This window comes from Antennarius striatus, chromosome 1, assembly GCF_040054535.1.
Source record: "Antennarius striatus isolate MH-2024 chromosome 1, ASM4005453v1, whole genome shotgun sequence".
NCBI classification, from domain to species: domain Eukaryota; kingdom Metazoa; phylum Chordata; class Actinopteri; order Lophiiformes; family Antennariidae; genus Antennarius; species Antennarius striatus.
In genome coordinates, this window is record NC_090776.1 from 3,463,738 (window position 1) to 3,477,397 (window position 13,660).

A 13,660-nucleotide genomic window follows, 5' to 3' on the forward strand; every position below is an offset into this window, starting at 1 on the left:
GATGTGCCTTATGTGTGAAAAAAGTTTTAATATAGGCCATTCGTTGAAGGTGTGCTTTATAGTCAAGTGTGCGTTATTTTTATTTATTTAATATATTTAATGTATTATTTATTTTTTAATATATATATTTTTATTTATTTTTATATCATATATTTATATTATTATTATTATATATATTATATTATTATTTATTATTACATTATATATATAATATTTATATAAAGAAGATTTTTATTTTATTTTATTTGACAAATATGTCAGAAGGTTCCATTAGACAAATAACATTATTTATCCAACAATGTTATGGTTCAGGCTTTAAAGAGTTATGATGAATATTGTTGTAAGGTAGAATCTTTATAGGGGCGAAACAGTTTAATGGAAATAATCCGAAGTTTACCGAGCTCGTGTCAGTCTGATGACACTTTGCTTCACAGCCCCCTCTTTGAGGTGGGGGTCACCACCCCACCTCACCCCACCATGTCTTGTGGACTCCAGATAGTCGTGAGGACACGCTACACCTCAGAGCCAGCGCCTGGCGGGGTGAGGTGGGGTGATGGACCCGCGTGACACGAAGCAAAGCTCAGCTAAAGCCCCCGCACGACTGAAGGTCACGCTGGAATACCTCTGCGATACACACAATCACACACACACACACCCTAAAATTAGGTTCTGAAATGACTTACGTATGGTTCATTTCCTTGTGCTAAAAATACTGGAATGAATTATGGGATGTTTTGGAATGCGCGGATCCTCGCCTGGCGTGTGCTGACCAGACACACGCGCTCATAGGAAGCAGATGGCGAGCGTGGACACGCGCCGCCAACGCGAGGCGTTTGCAGCTGCTGCTGACGGACAGATGTGTTAGAGCCGCTCTGGTTCTGTCTTTCTCGCCTCTTTTCGGTCACCGGTGAGACATTTCTGAGCAGAACACCGTCGTCACGACGCCTGCTTTTAGAAATAAACTAATAAAAAAGCCAATGAACTTAGACTTGTTGTTTACTCAGCCCCGTGTCGATGAAGAAAAGTAGTGTTATTCACTATAAAACTATTATATTACTCATAACGTCTCGTAAACAACAGATGGAAATGATGACTTTTGTAACATTTGAAAGTCTTCAGAAACCTGAAATGGATTCTAAAACGGAATTATTTGCACCTTTTTAAATTTGATATTTTTTCGGGGTGTCGGGTCGTCGAGCCCCACGCTGCCGACTGCCACCCAATCCACACCCCACCCGTCCACCCGTGTTGAAGAGTCCGGGTCCTGCCCGGAGTTTCTTCCTCAATGAGGGAGTTTTTTTCCCCTCCACAGTCTCCTATGGTCTGGAGGGTCCTGCTGGGTTTCTCTATCCGTTGAAGCACTTTGAAATGTCTGTTGCCATGATTAAGCGCTATATAAACAAAACTTGATTGATGAACTTGATCCGTGGATGCACGGATTAGCAAAGTATATAAAATAAAATAAAATAAAAGGATTAATGGATGAAGAGTTGGCCTTCGTCGGGACAATCGGTGAAACATTGTGAAGGGTTTCATTTCAGTCTCGGGTATAAAGAGGTTTTTTTTATCGCGTTTTCTTTACATCTGCTTCCACCAGACAAGAATAATGGAATATTGATTTATGTTTTTATGTTTTTCACGGCCAAAGCAGCTCCCTTTTTTTTTTTTTTTTTTTTTTTTGACTGTCATGTTAGGAACTACTCAAAAGACACTTTGATTTGATTGAAGTCATTCATCATGCTCAAAAGCCCCTTTTCCTTTACATTTTCACTGAAGGAAGGGTTGTTATTCTGTTAAATTACTTCCCCACTCGAAATGTATTTACACGGTGACGAGTCCAGATCATTTCCGCGTAAAACACCTGAAACAAAGAGAGAGTGGCTCAATAAACTGCATTTGTTGCACACTACTCCTCACCAAAATGGAAAATGTTACAGCAAACGAAAGGGATGGAGAGATGAGAGAAATGGATGGGTCACAAATCCTGTGTTTCTGTGTATCTCATGATGTTTTTCACACCTCCTGCTCTTCTGTGTGGTCCTCAGGTATGACTATACCAGATGAAGAATCAGAGTCCGGGCAGACGGGGAAGTACTGCCTGGTGGCCATCGGGAGACTTCAGGTGTGTACCAGCAGCCGCTTCGCAGGATCAACAGGATTTTTCGAAATAAATGCAGTTATAAAATTTTTTTGATTGCTTTGCTCCCTGTTAAAGGTCAAAACCTTTCACGGAATGGTTTTTGAAAATGTCATTAGCATTACTAAATAAATAAATAAATAAAACACGCCGACCCGTCTGCTCCTCAACTGGCCCACCTGTCAAATTTTAGAATTTAGAAACATCATTCATGTCTGTCGCGTCATGTTTTGTCACTTCGACTCTCGACATCTCAACATTTTATGCTGACTCGACACTGATAATATGTTCCTGTAACCGTTATTTGTCTGCCTGCCTGTTCTTCATGCATTCCAGGTGATATTCTTTAATTTGCCACGAGGCCGACATCACCATGACGACAATACCAGTGTGTTTCCTGCATCAGCAACACTACTGATAATACTAATCTCTGAACAAAAAAACAAAACAAAAAAAAGTGTCGTGTTAAAACGAGCGTTCCACGTCGTGTGTTCGATCCCTCTGACCTTATGGTTAATGATCTACCTGTGTGTGTGTGTGTACCCTTCCAAAGGTGACCAGCTCACCTGTCTCCATGGATATGAACGGTCTGTCGGTGCCCACAGAATTCCTGTCGCGTCACAACTCGGACGGCGTCATCACTTTCGTGGATCCGAGATGCATCAACGTCATCGGTTACCAGCCTCAGGTTAGCAGCTGTTAGCTCGAGTTTTGTCTGAGAACAGCTTCCGGGTATTAAATTACTATTATTATAGTTGTTGTTGTGCTCCTACAGAAGTAAACACATAACTTTTGTATTTGCACATATTTTACAAATTAAAGATATAAATATTGTTAGAATTATAAGAAGAATTTCTTATAATCCGGTGCGTCTATTTGCGGAAAATACTGTACCGACATTTGTTTTGCATCGTGTTGACCTTTAACCTGAAGACCTCCGGTTACTCGCTGCTCTCAGATGAACTCTGCGTTCTCCACATGAGGAAAGAATTCCATGACTCGGTAATTCTTCTGATTAGCCGAACGCATGAGTTACGGAGCAGCGTCAGGAGACGAAAGGAGACAGGAATGAGAAACATTTGGGAGACATTCCTGTGGCGCGTCGGTTCCAGTCTCCCGTTTACCGACAGAACGGAGCAGAGCAGCTGCTTCATGGCTCACACAAACACTTTGTTGTTGTTTTCCTGCCTGTTGTTGTTGTTGTTGTTGTTTTCCTGCATCTCTATTACTGTTAATCCCAGCATCGACATAATATCACAGGTAGACGATTAAATTAATACCGGAATTAAGCAAAGAGTTTGAGTTGGTAAATTAATCCCTGAAACTTCAAGCATGAAATTATTACTAGAAAAATCTGATATTTGGAAAATTAGGTGTCATGGAACTGGTAAAAAAATACAGAAATGTGTATTGTCACCCTTAATTTATATAATTTTTGCTAAATCCAGAATTTTTTCACATCTAAAATGCAGATGCATGTGTTTGATTGTAAAACATCAGATTCTTCAGGAAATAAATGTTGAATTTATGATGTTAGTATCAAAATCCTGAAATAAATATGATACGTTTTGCTTTAAAGAATGAACCCCTAATACATTCAGGTACAATGTCTAAAAATCAATTCCATCATTTTAGGTTGGGCATCACAGAATTATTTTATTGTGCGTGATTATACTTAAAAAGATTGTTTGATGGATGAAATGTGATCTGTCAGTGGAGGCTTGTGTCCCCTAACCGTGGAACGATGAGCGTTCGGTCGTCTGCGTGTCGATTCCATCTCTCATTATGTTTAGCCTGGAGGATATGCCAGAACCACTGAACGCTCCGCCGGCTTCACGAAGCCGATGAGGCGGAAGAACACGTAGATAGAAGCATCTCCTCGTCGGGGGACGCTTGACATCTGGGTCTCAGCCTCAACAATCTGAACACGTCACAGCCAAAAATTCATGTTCCTCTGTAGAGTGTTATTTTATCTAGAGCGTGTTTCACAAATGGAGACTCCAATATAAAAGTAATCTCAATCTTGTAAAAAAATAAATACATTTGTTTTATATAAAATATATTTTAAATTTTATATGAAATATATTTTAAATTTTAAAATATAAATAAAAGAAAATATGAAATATATGTTACATTTTAAAATATAAATAAAAATATATAAATATAAAATATAAACATATTTATATAAAATTTAAATATAAAAATAAAAATAAATAATAAATAAAAACAAAAAATATATCAAATAAAATATAAATTTAAAATATAAATATATATTTATATAAAATGAATATAAAAATAAATATAAAAACATTAAAAATATATAAAATAAAAATAAAATATGAATATAAAATATATACATTTATTTTATATAAAGTATAAAATACATTTAATATCAAATATAAAAGTAATCTTAATCTTACTGTATTTTGATTTTTGTAAAATTCAGTTTTCTCTGAAAAGATGATTTTAATTAGATTCTTTTCCACAGCGCATCCAAAATAATATATACTCCTCTCAGCCCAACCAAAGGACAGGAGGATGAATCCGAGATGAAGTTGTTGTACAGGACGTCTTCAGACCGCTCTGTGTATGTGTTTGTCCAGTTAAACCAGTCCATGCTAACCACTGCTCTGCCATTCAGGACCTGCTGGGAAAAGATATTCTGGAGTTCTGCCACCCCGAGGACCAGAGTCACTTAAGAGAAAGTTTCCAGCAGGTAAGACCAGACATGTGTCTGATTGTCCTGGAATGTTTTTTCACATGGGGGGAGGGAGGTGACGTGGTTCCACTCCGTCCCGTCCAGGTGGTGAAGTTGAAGGGTCAAGTTCTGTCGGTCATGTATCGCTTCCGGATGAAGAACAGGGAGTGGATGCTGATCCGAACCAGCAGCTTCACCTTCCAGAACCCGTACTCCGATGAGATCGAGTACATCATCTGCACAAATACCAACGTCAAGTAGGTTTTTTTAATTAAAAAATGTAAGGAATATTTCTAATATTTATATTAAACACAGGTAAACCTCGGCTTACACTGTGAATCGGTACCGGTAATATGATATTATATCATATATATTTATATTATACAATAACATGATATGTGCTTTTAACGGTTTACTAGTGATTTTATGATTCCAGTATTTGTGGCGTAAAATGACATAAATGTAATTTTTTTTTTTTTTGTGGAAATCAACGTGTAATCGAGAAGGACGTGTACTCCAAACGACGTAAGCTGAGGTTTACCTGTGTATATATCTAACAGAATTGTTGATTGTAGGAGTTGATGAGTGCTTGAGTTGTGTATGTATGCCTGATGGGATGTGCAGTGACTCATTAGGCTCGGCTTAGGTGGTCAGTTCACCTGTCAGGTTTATTTGACAGGAAGTCTCCATATGTTAACCTCTGAATCCCAAAAAAGATTTGCGATGATCATAAAAAAGTAATTTCATGAAAATCAGACATTAATGGTTTTAATTTGATTGGAGACACAAGACTGGAAGACGGGGGCAAAAAAAAAATCAGTCTGGAGGTATGAAAATGGATAAATTTATTCAGAAGAAGAAATAAAAGAGGACACAGAAGACATCACCTCCAGATGACCTGCAGGATGAGGGTCTTCAGTACTTCAATAAAACATTGGATTTACACGTATTACTTCATGGTGAATGAAAATCCTTCTCTCAGACCTCCAATACACCCACAAAGTTCAAATCTCTTCTCAGTCTCAGTTCCCTGTAACTCCACAAGAGGATTTTATCCACTCGTGTCTCCACAGCAACTCCAAAATGATCATTGGAGGGATTTTAACACAATATTTCACCCATAAATTAAATAAAGTAGAAATCTACAGATACAATAAGGCAGTATGTGGAAGACTTTTGACATCACTCGTCATCGTTGACATTTTCCTCTCTGTTACCTGGGCTTGCACTAGGGGCTAGTGTGACCAAACCACTGTGGCTCAATGTAGAAGAATTGAGTAAGCCACAAAAAGCCACACTCTGTGTCCAAGAAAATTTGGACACAGAGTGAAATTTTTTTGAAAATGGGGTTGTTTTCCTGCATTCTGGGGGCAAAATCTTCTGTTCAGTTTACCTACAAAAATATACTAAAGTCAACAGTTCAAACTGAAGTATCTTTATTTCTATCCTACTTTAAGAAGGTATAAATGTGAGATTCAATAATTGAAAACTTGTGTTCACTATGTGAAGATACAGTCATACAAAATATTACTCAATGTTTACTTGTAAGTTTTACTTGCTATTATATCAAGCGAGGTGAATACACATTTACATGCATCGCTGGTTATTCCTGCCGGTCATAGGGATCAAAAGACTACAAAAAAGTATTGATAATACCTTTCATTTACCTTCTGATCGGTCTGTCACCACTCCTACCCCCTCTCAGCATTCACCATTTGTTGTTCAATGAGAATTTTAACGCAAAATCTACTATATAACACTGGATTCTTAATTTCTTTCGATTGATCGTCCTCGCCTTGTCGTACACCAATTCGCGGGTTTAGCTTGTAAAAATAGAATCTTTTTGTTTTTCATTGGACGAGAGGAGGTCATGACCCGAGTGTATATTTAATGATCGGGAGCGTTCGGGTCACTTTGGCTATGTCCGTCGGCATCCGTCGGCTATTTCCGTCGGCGCGAGCGATAGAAAAAGTTTGTTATCGCTCGGGGATATTCACGAGTCCAAAAAAGTTGTAAGTTTTATCCTTTTTTTTCCGTAAAAATAAGAACGCCACTGTGGCTACACAAGCTAAAAACCTTGTAGCCAATCTGGAATTGACTTGGCCTATGGCGACGTGGCGAATGGCTAGCACAAGCCCAGGTTACATAGAACACAACTGATACCTCAAATCACCAGATTACAGTATAAGGTGCACCTAAAAGCCTTTAATTTTCTCAATTTCTTATGATCTCATGTGCCTTATATATGAAAATAGTTTTAAAATAGACCATTGAAGAGGAGTTCTCAGATGCGATTTATAATCTAGTGCACTTTATGTTTGTTTTTTTTTTTTTAATTCATTGAAGGTATCAAAACAAATAAAAACAGGAAGTGGTCAGACAAATACTATTAATAAAACAGGAAGCAGAAACATCATCGTGTGATGGTCCTAATCTGTTATATGTTGACATGTTTTTTGTGATCTTCTACACGTTTAATTCAGTAACTGGTGATTTTAATGATGTGGGGGGGTTTTTTTTCAGGCAGCTACAGCAGCAGCAGGCAGAACTGGAGGTCCACCAGAGAGACGGGTTGACCGCCTACGATCTCTCCCAGGTAACCGTCTCCTGTCTGCGCCATCTGCTCGTATAGCCAAAGATCTGATTCTGCTCTGAACGTCTTCTAAGCTCTCCTCCTCTTCCTCACCCTCTCAGGTCCCCGTGGCCAGCGTCAGCAGCGGAGTTCACGAAGCTGGGAAGAACATCGACAAGACCGAGGTCTTGTTCTCCCAGGAACGAGACCCACGCTTCGCTGAGATGTATACGAGCATCTCTGGCTGTACGACACACACACACACACACACACACACACACACACACACACACACACTCACAGTCACATCTGAAAATAGAAAGTTTTTTTTTTGCGTTTTCAAACGTGTGGTCAAATGGTTCTGTAATAAATCTTGCTTTAGTGTGTGTGATGACCTTTACTTTGGGTGAAAAGCCAAATAGTCGATAGTACAATATAGAACTCATCGCTGCGACCATTATGTAAGGGATGGGATGTTGCGGTCTGTGACTGCCTTGTTTATCTCTGATGCTGTTTCTCTTTGTTTAGCGGGAGATAAGAAGATGATGGTTCCCTCCTCGACTGCTGGAGGACAGCAGCTCTACTCGCAGAGCTCCCCCTTCCAGCAGGGGCATTCTGGGAAAAGCTTCAGGTGCGTGTCGGCGACGGCGCTGGCTAGTCAAGTGCGTTCAGACTCACGCTTGGTTCTCGTCTCTTTTGTTTCCGTCCTCGTAGTTCCTCTGTGATCCACGTTCCCGGGGTGAACGACATCCAGCCGTCAGGCTCATCCAATCAGAATCTAGCTCAGATCACCAGACAGCTCAACCCGGGCCAGGTGGCCTGGTCAGGCAGTCGCCCTCCCTTCTCTGGACAGGTAACGCTCACGTTCTGCATCGGTAGGCCTGTTTGGAGCTCCTAGAACAGGTTGTGGTTTAGTATATACAGTAGATACCAGCTATGAGTGGGTTAAAACCTTTGTTCACATTACCCCCCACTTTTACCCCCCATAAAACAAAGACAAACATCTTTCAAATTGTTGTCGTACTGAGTTTTGCAAAAAACCTCCACAACTTGTTTGAATTATTGGTATCGCCCAACCAGTGGGGGGCGGAGCTAATGATGTCACCAGATGGATAAACCCAAGTATGTAGAGAATGTATGCATCTACAGGCTGTTACCTCGGTAGACCAGGGCTGAAAACACGGGGCTTCGCCTCCGGGTTGTAAATCTTTATCAAGTCCAATTTTTTTTTTTTTTTTTTGGTCAGGTTTATTAAAAACACAAGAAAACATCCCAACATTTCTTCTCGGTGACGTGGAGACGCTCCGAGACGACACGTCAGTGTTTTCTGTTCTATACTGATTGTTAATCCTCAATTTTAATATTCGGTGTCAAGCTGTTGATCACACTGACACCCCTGTGGCGTCACAGCGCCACCTACAGACGCCACAATACACACTGACGATATATAAGTTCATGTTTAAGTAGGTGGCAAACAAACTGCTGGCAGCTTTATCATTCTATGGGCTACTAGAATGAAGTAAAAGTTTTTTACTGTTATTTTACTCGTAGTAGTAAATAGTAGCACAAGGACTGGTCTAGTAGTAGTCTCCTTAGAAAACAAGCAGAAAAGCAATTTAAATTGTTTTCATGCGGAAAAATGCTTCACAGTTAAATTAAAAATAATTTCTTAAAATGGAAGTAGAATAAAAAAATAAATTTGAAAATAAATGAAATAGGAAAAGAAATGTAGAAAAAAATGTCTCTGTCTGACCTTTTCTTACAGCAGTTCTTCTAGCAAGAAGAAAAAATTTCACGCACCCCCACTCTCAGCCATGACTATAATTAATATCAATTGTCTATAAAATTATTTAAAAAATCCTTATTAACATTAAAGAAAGTTAAAAAAATTAAAGAAGAGATATAGTTCAATTTATAACAAAGAATAATTTCATTAACATTATTTTTTTTTAGTCTGTAACAGAAAAGATTTTAACTACATCGATTTGCCTTAAATTTCAAAAAAGAAAAAAAACATTTTTGACCAACTTTTTACTAATAAAATCAATAAATAATTTTTTTTTTAAAAATTCAAATTCAGTTCAGTAACGTTAAAATGAGGAGTACGATATATAAAACAGTTTAACCTACGAAACAAAAATGATTTGTGCTGATATTTCCTTTCTTTTTTTCTTTTTTTTTTTAAATCAAAATGAGGAAGTCAGTGACACGATTAAAAATAAATTCATGTTGTGTCTTGAGGGTTTGTTTACTGCACTTCATATCGCCTAACCCTGCACCGTAGAGATCATACACTCCCTGCGCACACCTGACAATAAGAGCACCACTGCCACCTACTGTAGTGGATGTACAATTACACTTTATTCTAGTACGGCAAAAAAAAAAAAGCATGTTCCCTCTTCCCTCATCGTCACCATTTTTTAGTTTGAGTTAAACGTAAACGAATCCTGTTCATTTTACAAAATATGTCCTTTAAAAACTGTATTTAATCTGGAGCATTTAATCTGATGTCAACATTTGACGCCTCTGGTCCAAACCAGGTAACGGTAAGCGTGTTTCTTGTTTTACAGGGAAAATGAACGAGTTGGTTTGAAGTTATAAGATTTACTTTATAAAATGATTTGATTTACCGAGCATTAAATGTGATGAATGAACGAATAATTCCTCGAATCTCAAGGTGGTGAATTATGTAACAAGGATGTTCAGTCTGCATCAGGATCAGTTTTGCTATAGCAACCAGGAACCAGCTCCCATAATGAGGTGAAGGCCCCTGAAAAAAAGTTATCAGTTATCAGGTTCTTCTTTAAAACCCAGATGGATGATGCTTCCTACTGTGTTTGAAACCCATTTTGAAACGAATAAATATGAACGTTTTCCACTTACTTCCGCTCCACTCGCAGTTTGGTGACACTCCCGTTCCTTGAAAACAAAACCAAACAGAGATGCGTTTTGAAAAGCTTTGAAAACCACCATTTTAATGATCCATTTATCCACATGTTTATGACTTCCGGTGCGTTTTGTTTCTCATTGATTGCAGGTAAACCTCGGTTTACGTTGCTGATCGGTTAATGTCCGTTCGAAGCACAATCAAACTTCCTCGGCGCTCTATCTCTTCCTATTTTTATTACTTATTTGCGTCCTGCTGAGGAACAGCGCCCCCTGGAGGCCATTAGCCTGAAAAATCTATCCAGGTAAACCTTGGCTTCGGCCGTGACCTGGTTCCAAGAGACGCGACATCAGTTGAATGACCTCCAGACTAAATTAAAGATAACCATTCGCAATTATGTAATGAACTTTTATTCGTGACCTTTATTTATGAATGCATTTTCAATCTTTTTTTAAGCAAACTAAATTAAATTTTATTTTTTCAATGTGCAGAAAAAAACCTCTCCCATCTCGTCTTCGGCTGCTTCTTCCTCATCGTGGGTCAAGGGGGTTGCCACGGGCTACTAATATGATATTATATGTTTTATTTTGATTTATTTTACAGAAAACATGTTTTGTTTTTTAAAGGTTTGGTAGTGATTTGATGATTCCAATGTTCTTGGTAGGCAAACGTAAAGTGAAGTCAGATGACGTGAGCCGAGGTTTATCTATATTCTGTTTTCATTCTGGATTCTTTTACTTCTAACGTCTTTATAAAATGTTTTTTAATGATTTTTACTCGGTCTTCCACTCTCGGTGTGACGTTGGAACTGATTTCTAACCTCCGTCTGCCCCCTCCAGTCCAGCAAAGCCCAGTCCAGTCCGTTTGGGATCGGATCCGGCCACAGCTATCAGACTGACCCGGCCTCCTACAGCCCCCTGTCGTCACCGGCCACGTCCTCCCCCAGCGGCAACGCCTACTCGGGACTGACCAACCGCAGCGCAGCTTTTGGTGAGATGATGTGTGAGAACCAGTTTGTGAGGGGACGGATGGGTCCCCCCCTGTCCTGTGTGATTGGGGTGAGGCTGAGGTGATCCTGTGTGTGTCCAGATGTGTCGGGGGAGAGCAGTCAGACTGGTGCCCAGTTCCAGGGTCGTCCCAGTGAGGTCTGGTCCCAGTGGCAGAACCAGCACCACTCCCAGCAGGCCGGGGAACAGCACACACACCCCACCTCCAACCAGACAGAAGTCTTCCAGGTGACACACACACACACACAGACACACACACACAGACACACACACACATCCGGTCCTAGAGTTCACATCATGTTTGTTTAGTAATCAATTCATCTACCGTCCCTGGGTAGGCTCCAGCAACCCCCGTGACCCGCGAAAGCAGAGGAAGTGGTTTGAGAAATGAATGGCTATATGGATGTAATTAATGTATTGATTAGAGTAGAGAGAGTAGAGCTTTATTGATCACTTAAGGAGGCTCGGTCAGGCAAAAATTATTATTGTGTTAATTATTATTATTAGTATTGTTGTAATTATTATTGTGTAAACCATTTTATGTAAATTTTTTCTCAACGACAGTAATATTTTTATGTACATTTTTAAATTAATATAATTATTTAATGTAATATAAATATAATTACGTATAATTATAATATATAATTATATGTATAATTATATATAATTATGTGTGATTATATCATAATTATTATATTTAAATTATTATATAAATTATTGTGACAATCAAAGTGTTTCTCAATGATAGTAATATTTTTATGTAAATGTTTAAATTATTATAATATATGTAATATAATTATAATTATAATATATATAATTATATGTACAATATATATGATTATAATTATATTTAAATTATTATGTAATTTATTATCGTGTAAATTATTATTGTGTAAATTATTGTGGCAATCAATAAAAGTGTTGCTCAACGATAGTAATAGAAAAGAAAAATAGAAAAGAGAGAATAAGACTATTATAAATAAGATGTGTCTCCTCAAACTACCGTAAACTCTGGACTATTGAGCACCTGAATATAAACTGCAACAAGTCGCAGAAAGATTTTTAAAATTTTAATCACCACTTCTTCCAGTGTCAGAACCACGTCAGTAAAACAAGGTAGTCGTCTCCAGTGCGTTGCCTTTGATAAACCGGCGTCATGTCACTTTATTTACGCGTTTCCATCATAAGGGGTGTGAACGATGGGCAGAATGTGTGTTCAAAACACATTAACCTACGGTAGAGTCTTCCTCAATGCATTATCTCTGACTAATAAACTCTTGTACTTCCTGCTAGAGAGGAGCGCCCCCTGGAGGCTGTTAGCCCAGAGGGAATGTATGGATTAGCTACATCCTTGTTTAAACTGCAGGTTCAAAGTGTGTGAAAATAGTGGGGGTTTATAGTCTGGAAATGATCAACTGTTATCTGGAAATGAACATACATGTATTTTAATGCAGTCAATAATCTTTGTTTGTGTTTAGAACAGATCTCAGTGTCAGGACAGGAAGTCACTGTTGCCTCACCACTAAAAATTAAATAAAATCAATCTCCTATTTGTGCTATTGAAACATCCCCTCGGTAACACATTGAGAAAATTGATCGCCAGAGGATCGAATGCTGATAAATTGATCGATGTACGTAATAGTAGAATGTTTCCATAGTATTTTCCATATTTCCATGCAGCGTCTGCCCGCTGGCGTCCGACCAGAGAACACAGACACGTAATCCGTCTGATAGCCGCGTCTGACCTCCCCCCTCACCCCTGTGTCTCTGCAGGACATGTTACCCATGGCTGGAGATCCCACCCAGGGAACGGCCAACTACAACATCGAGGACTTTGCTGACCTGGGCATGTTCCCACCGTTCTCTGAGTAACACCCCCCCACCCCCCACCCCCACCCCCACCCCCATCGCTCTGTGAACTGGACTGATGTTTGCATTCATCTCTTGTTGTACCATTTTTATTTTTATTTTATTTTCTGTATAGCTGGATCACAAACATGCAGCTGATGTGCCACGTTGTGTGAATGTGAATGTGTGTGTGTGTGTGTGTGTGTGTGTGTGTGTGTGTGTGTGTGCGCGCAGACCAACACGCCCTGTCCTGATGTTTGGGCTCCACACAGCCTGCAGTATCTATCTGTGAACATACCTCATCATCGATCGACTCGCTCCAGCTCTGTGAACAAATAGGCAAATCTGTGACGTTTCAGCTCACAGAGGTGTGAAGTAGGGCTGGGCAATAAGAAAATCAATATTACACTTACCCCAAGTCCTCAGAAAGACTCTGCTGTCTGGTTGCTCTTCATCCAAACTGTTCCAGATCTCTTTGAGACGCCTCACTGAGGTCCTTCTTTAGCATCTC

At 39.1% G+C, this 13,660-nt stretch overlaps 1 protein-coding gene across 3 annotated transcripts in view; it reads left to right on the top strand.

Moving 5' to 3' along the window:
• Nucleotides 1-13,203, top strand: part of arnt2 (aryl-hydrocarbon receptor nuclear translocator 2) — a 35,988-nt gene extending 22,785 nt beyond the window's left edge. For all 3 annotated transcript variants that reach the window (XM_068329030.1, XM_068329122.1, XM_068329205.1), the window contains 11 exons: nt 2,046-2,122; nt 2,691-2,825; nt 4,779-4,853; nt 4,941-5,092; nt 7,359-7,431; nt 7,530-7,653; nt 7,936-8,038; nt 8,122-8,260; nt 11,134-11,284; nt 11,384-11,529; nt 13,075-13,203. In XM_068329030.1, the coding sequence (XP_068185131.1) occupies nt 2,046-2,122; nt 2,691-2,825; nt 4,779-4,853; nt 4,941-5,092; nt 7,359-7,431; nt 7,530-7,653; nt 7,936-8,038; nt 8,122-8,260; nt 11,134-11,284; nt 11,384-11,529; nt 13,075-13,173 (1,274 nt within the window). In that variant the 3' untranslated portion in view covers nt 13,174-13,203. The remainder of the gene's footprint in view (nt 1-2,045; nt 2,123-2,690; nt 2,826-4,778; nt 4,854-4,940; nt 5,093-7,358; nt 7,432-7,529; nt 7,654-7,935; nt 8,039-8,121; nt 8,261-11,133; nt 11,285-11,383; nt 11,530-13,074) is intronic.
• Nucleotides 13,204-13,660: the final 457 nt, after the last annotated feature.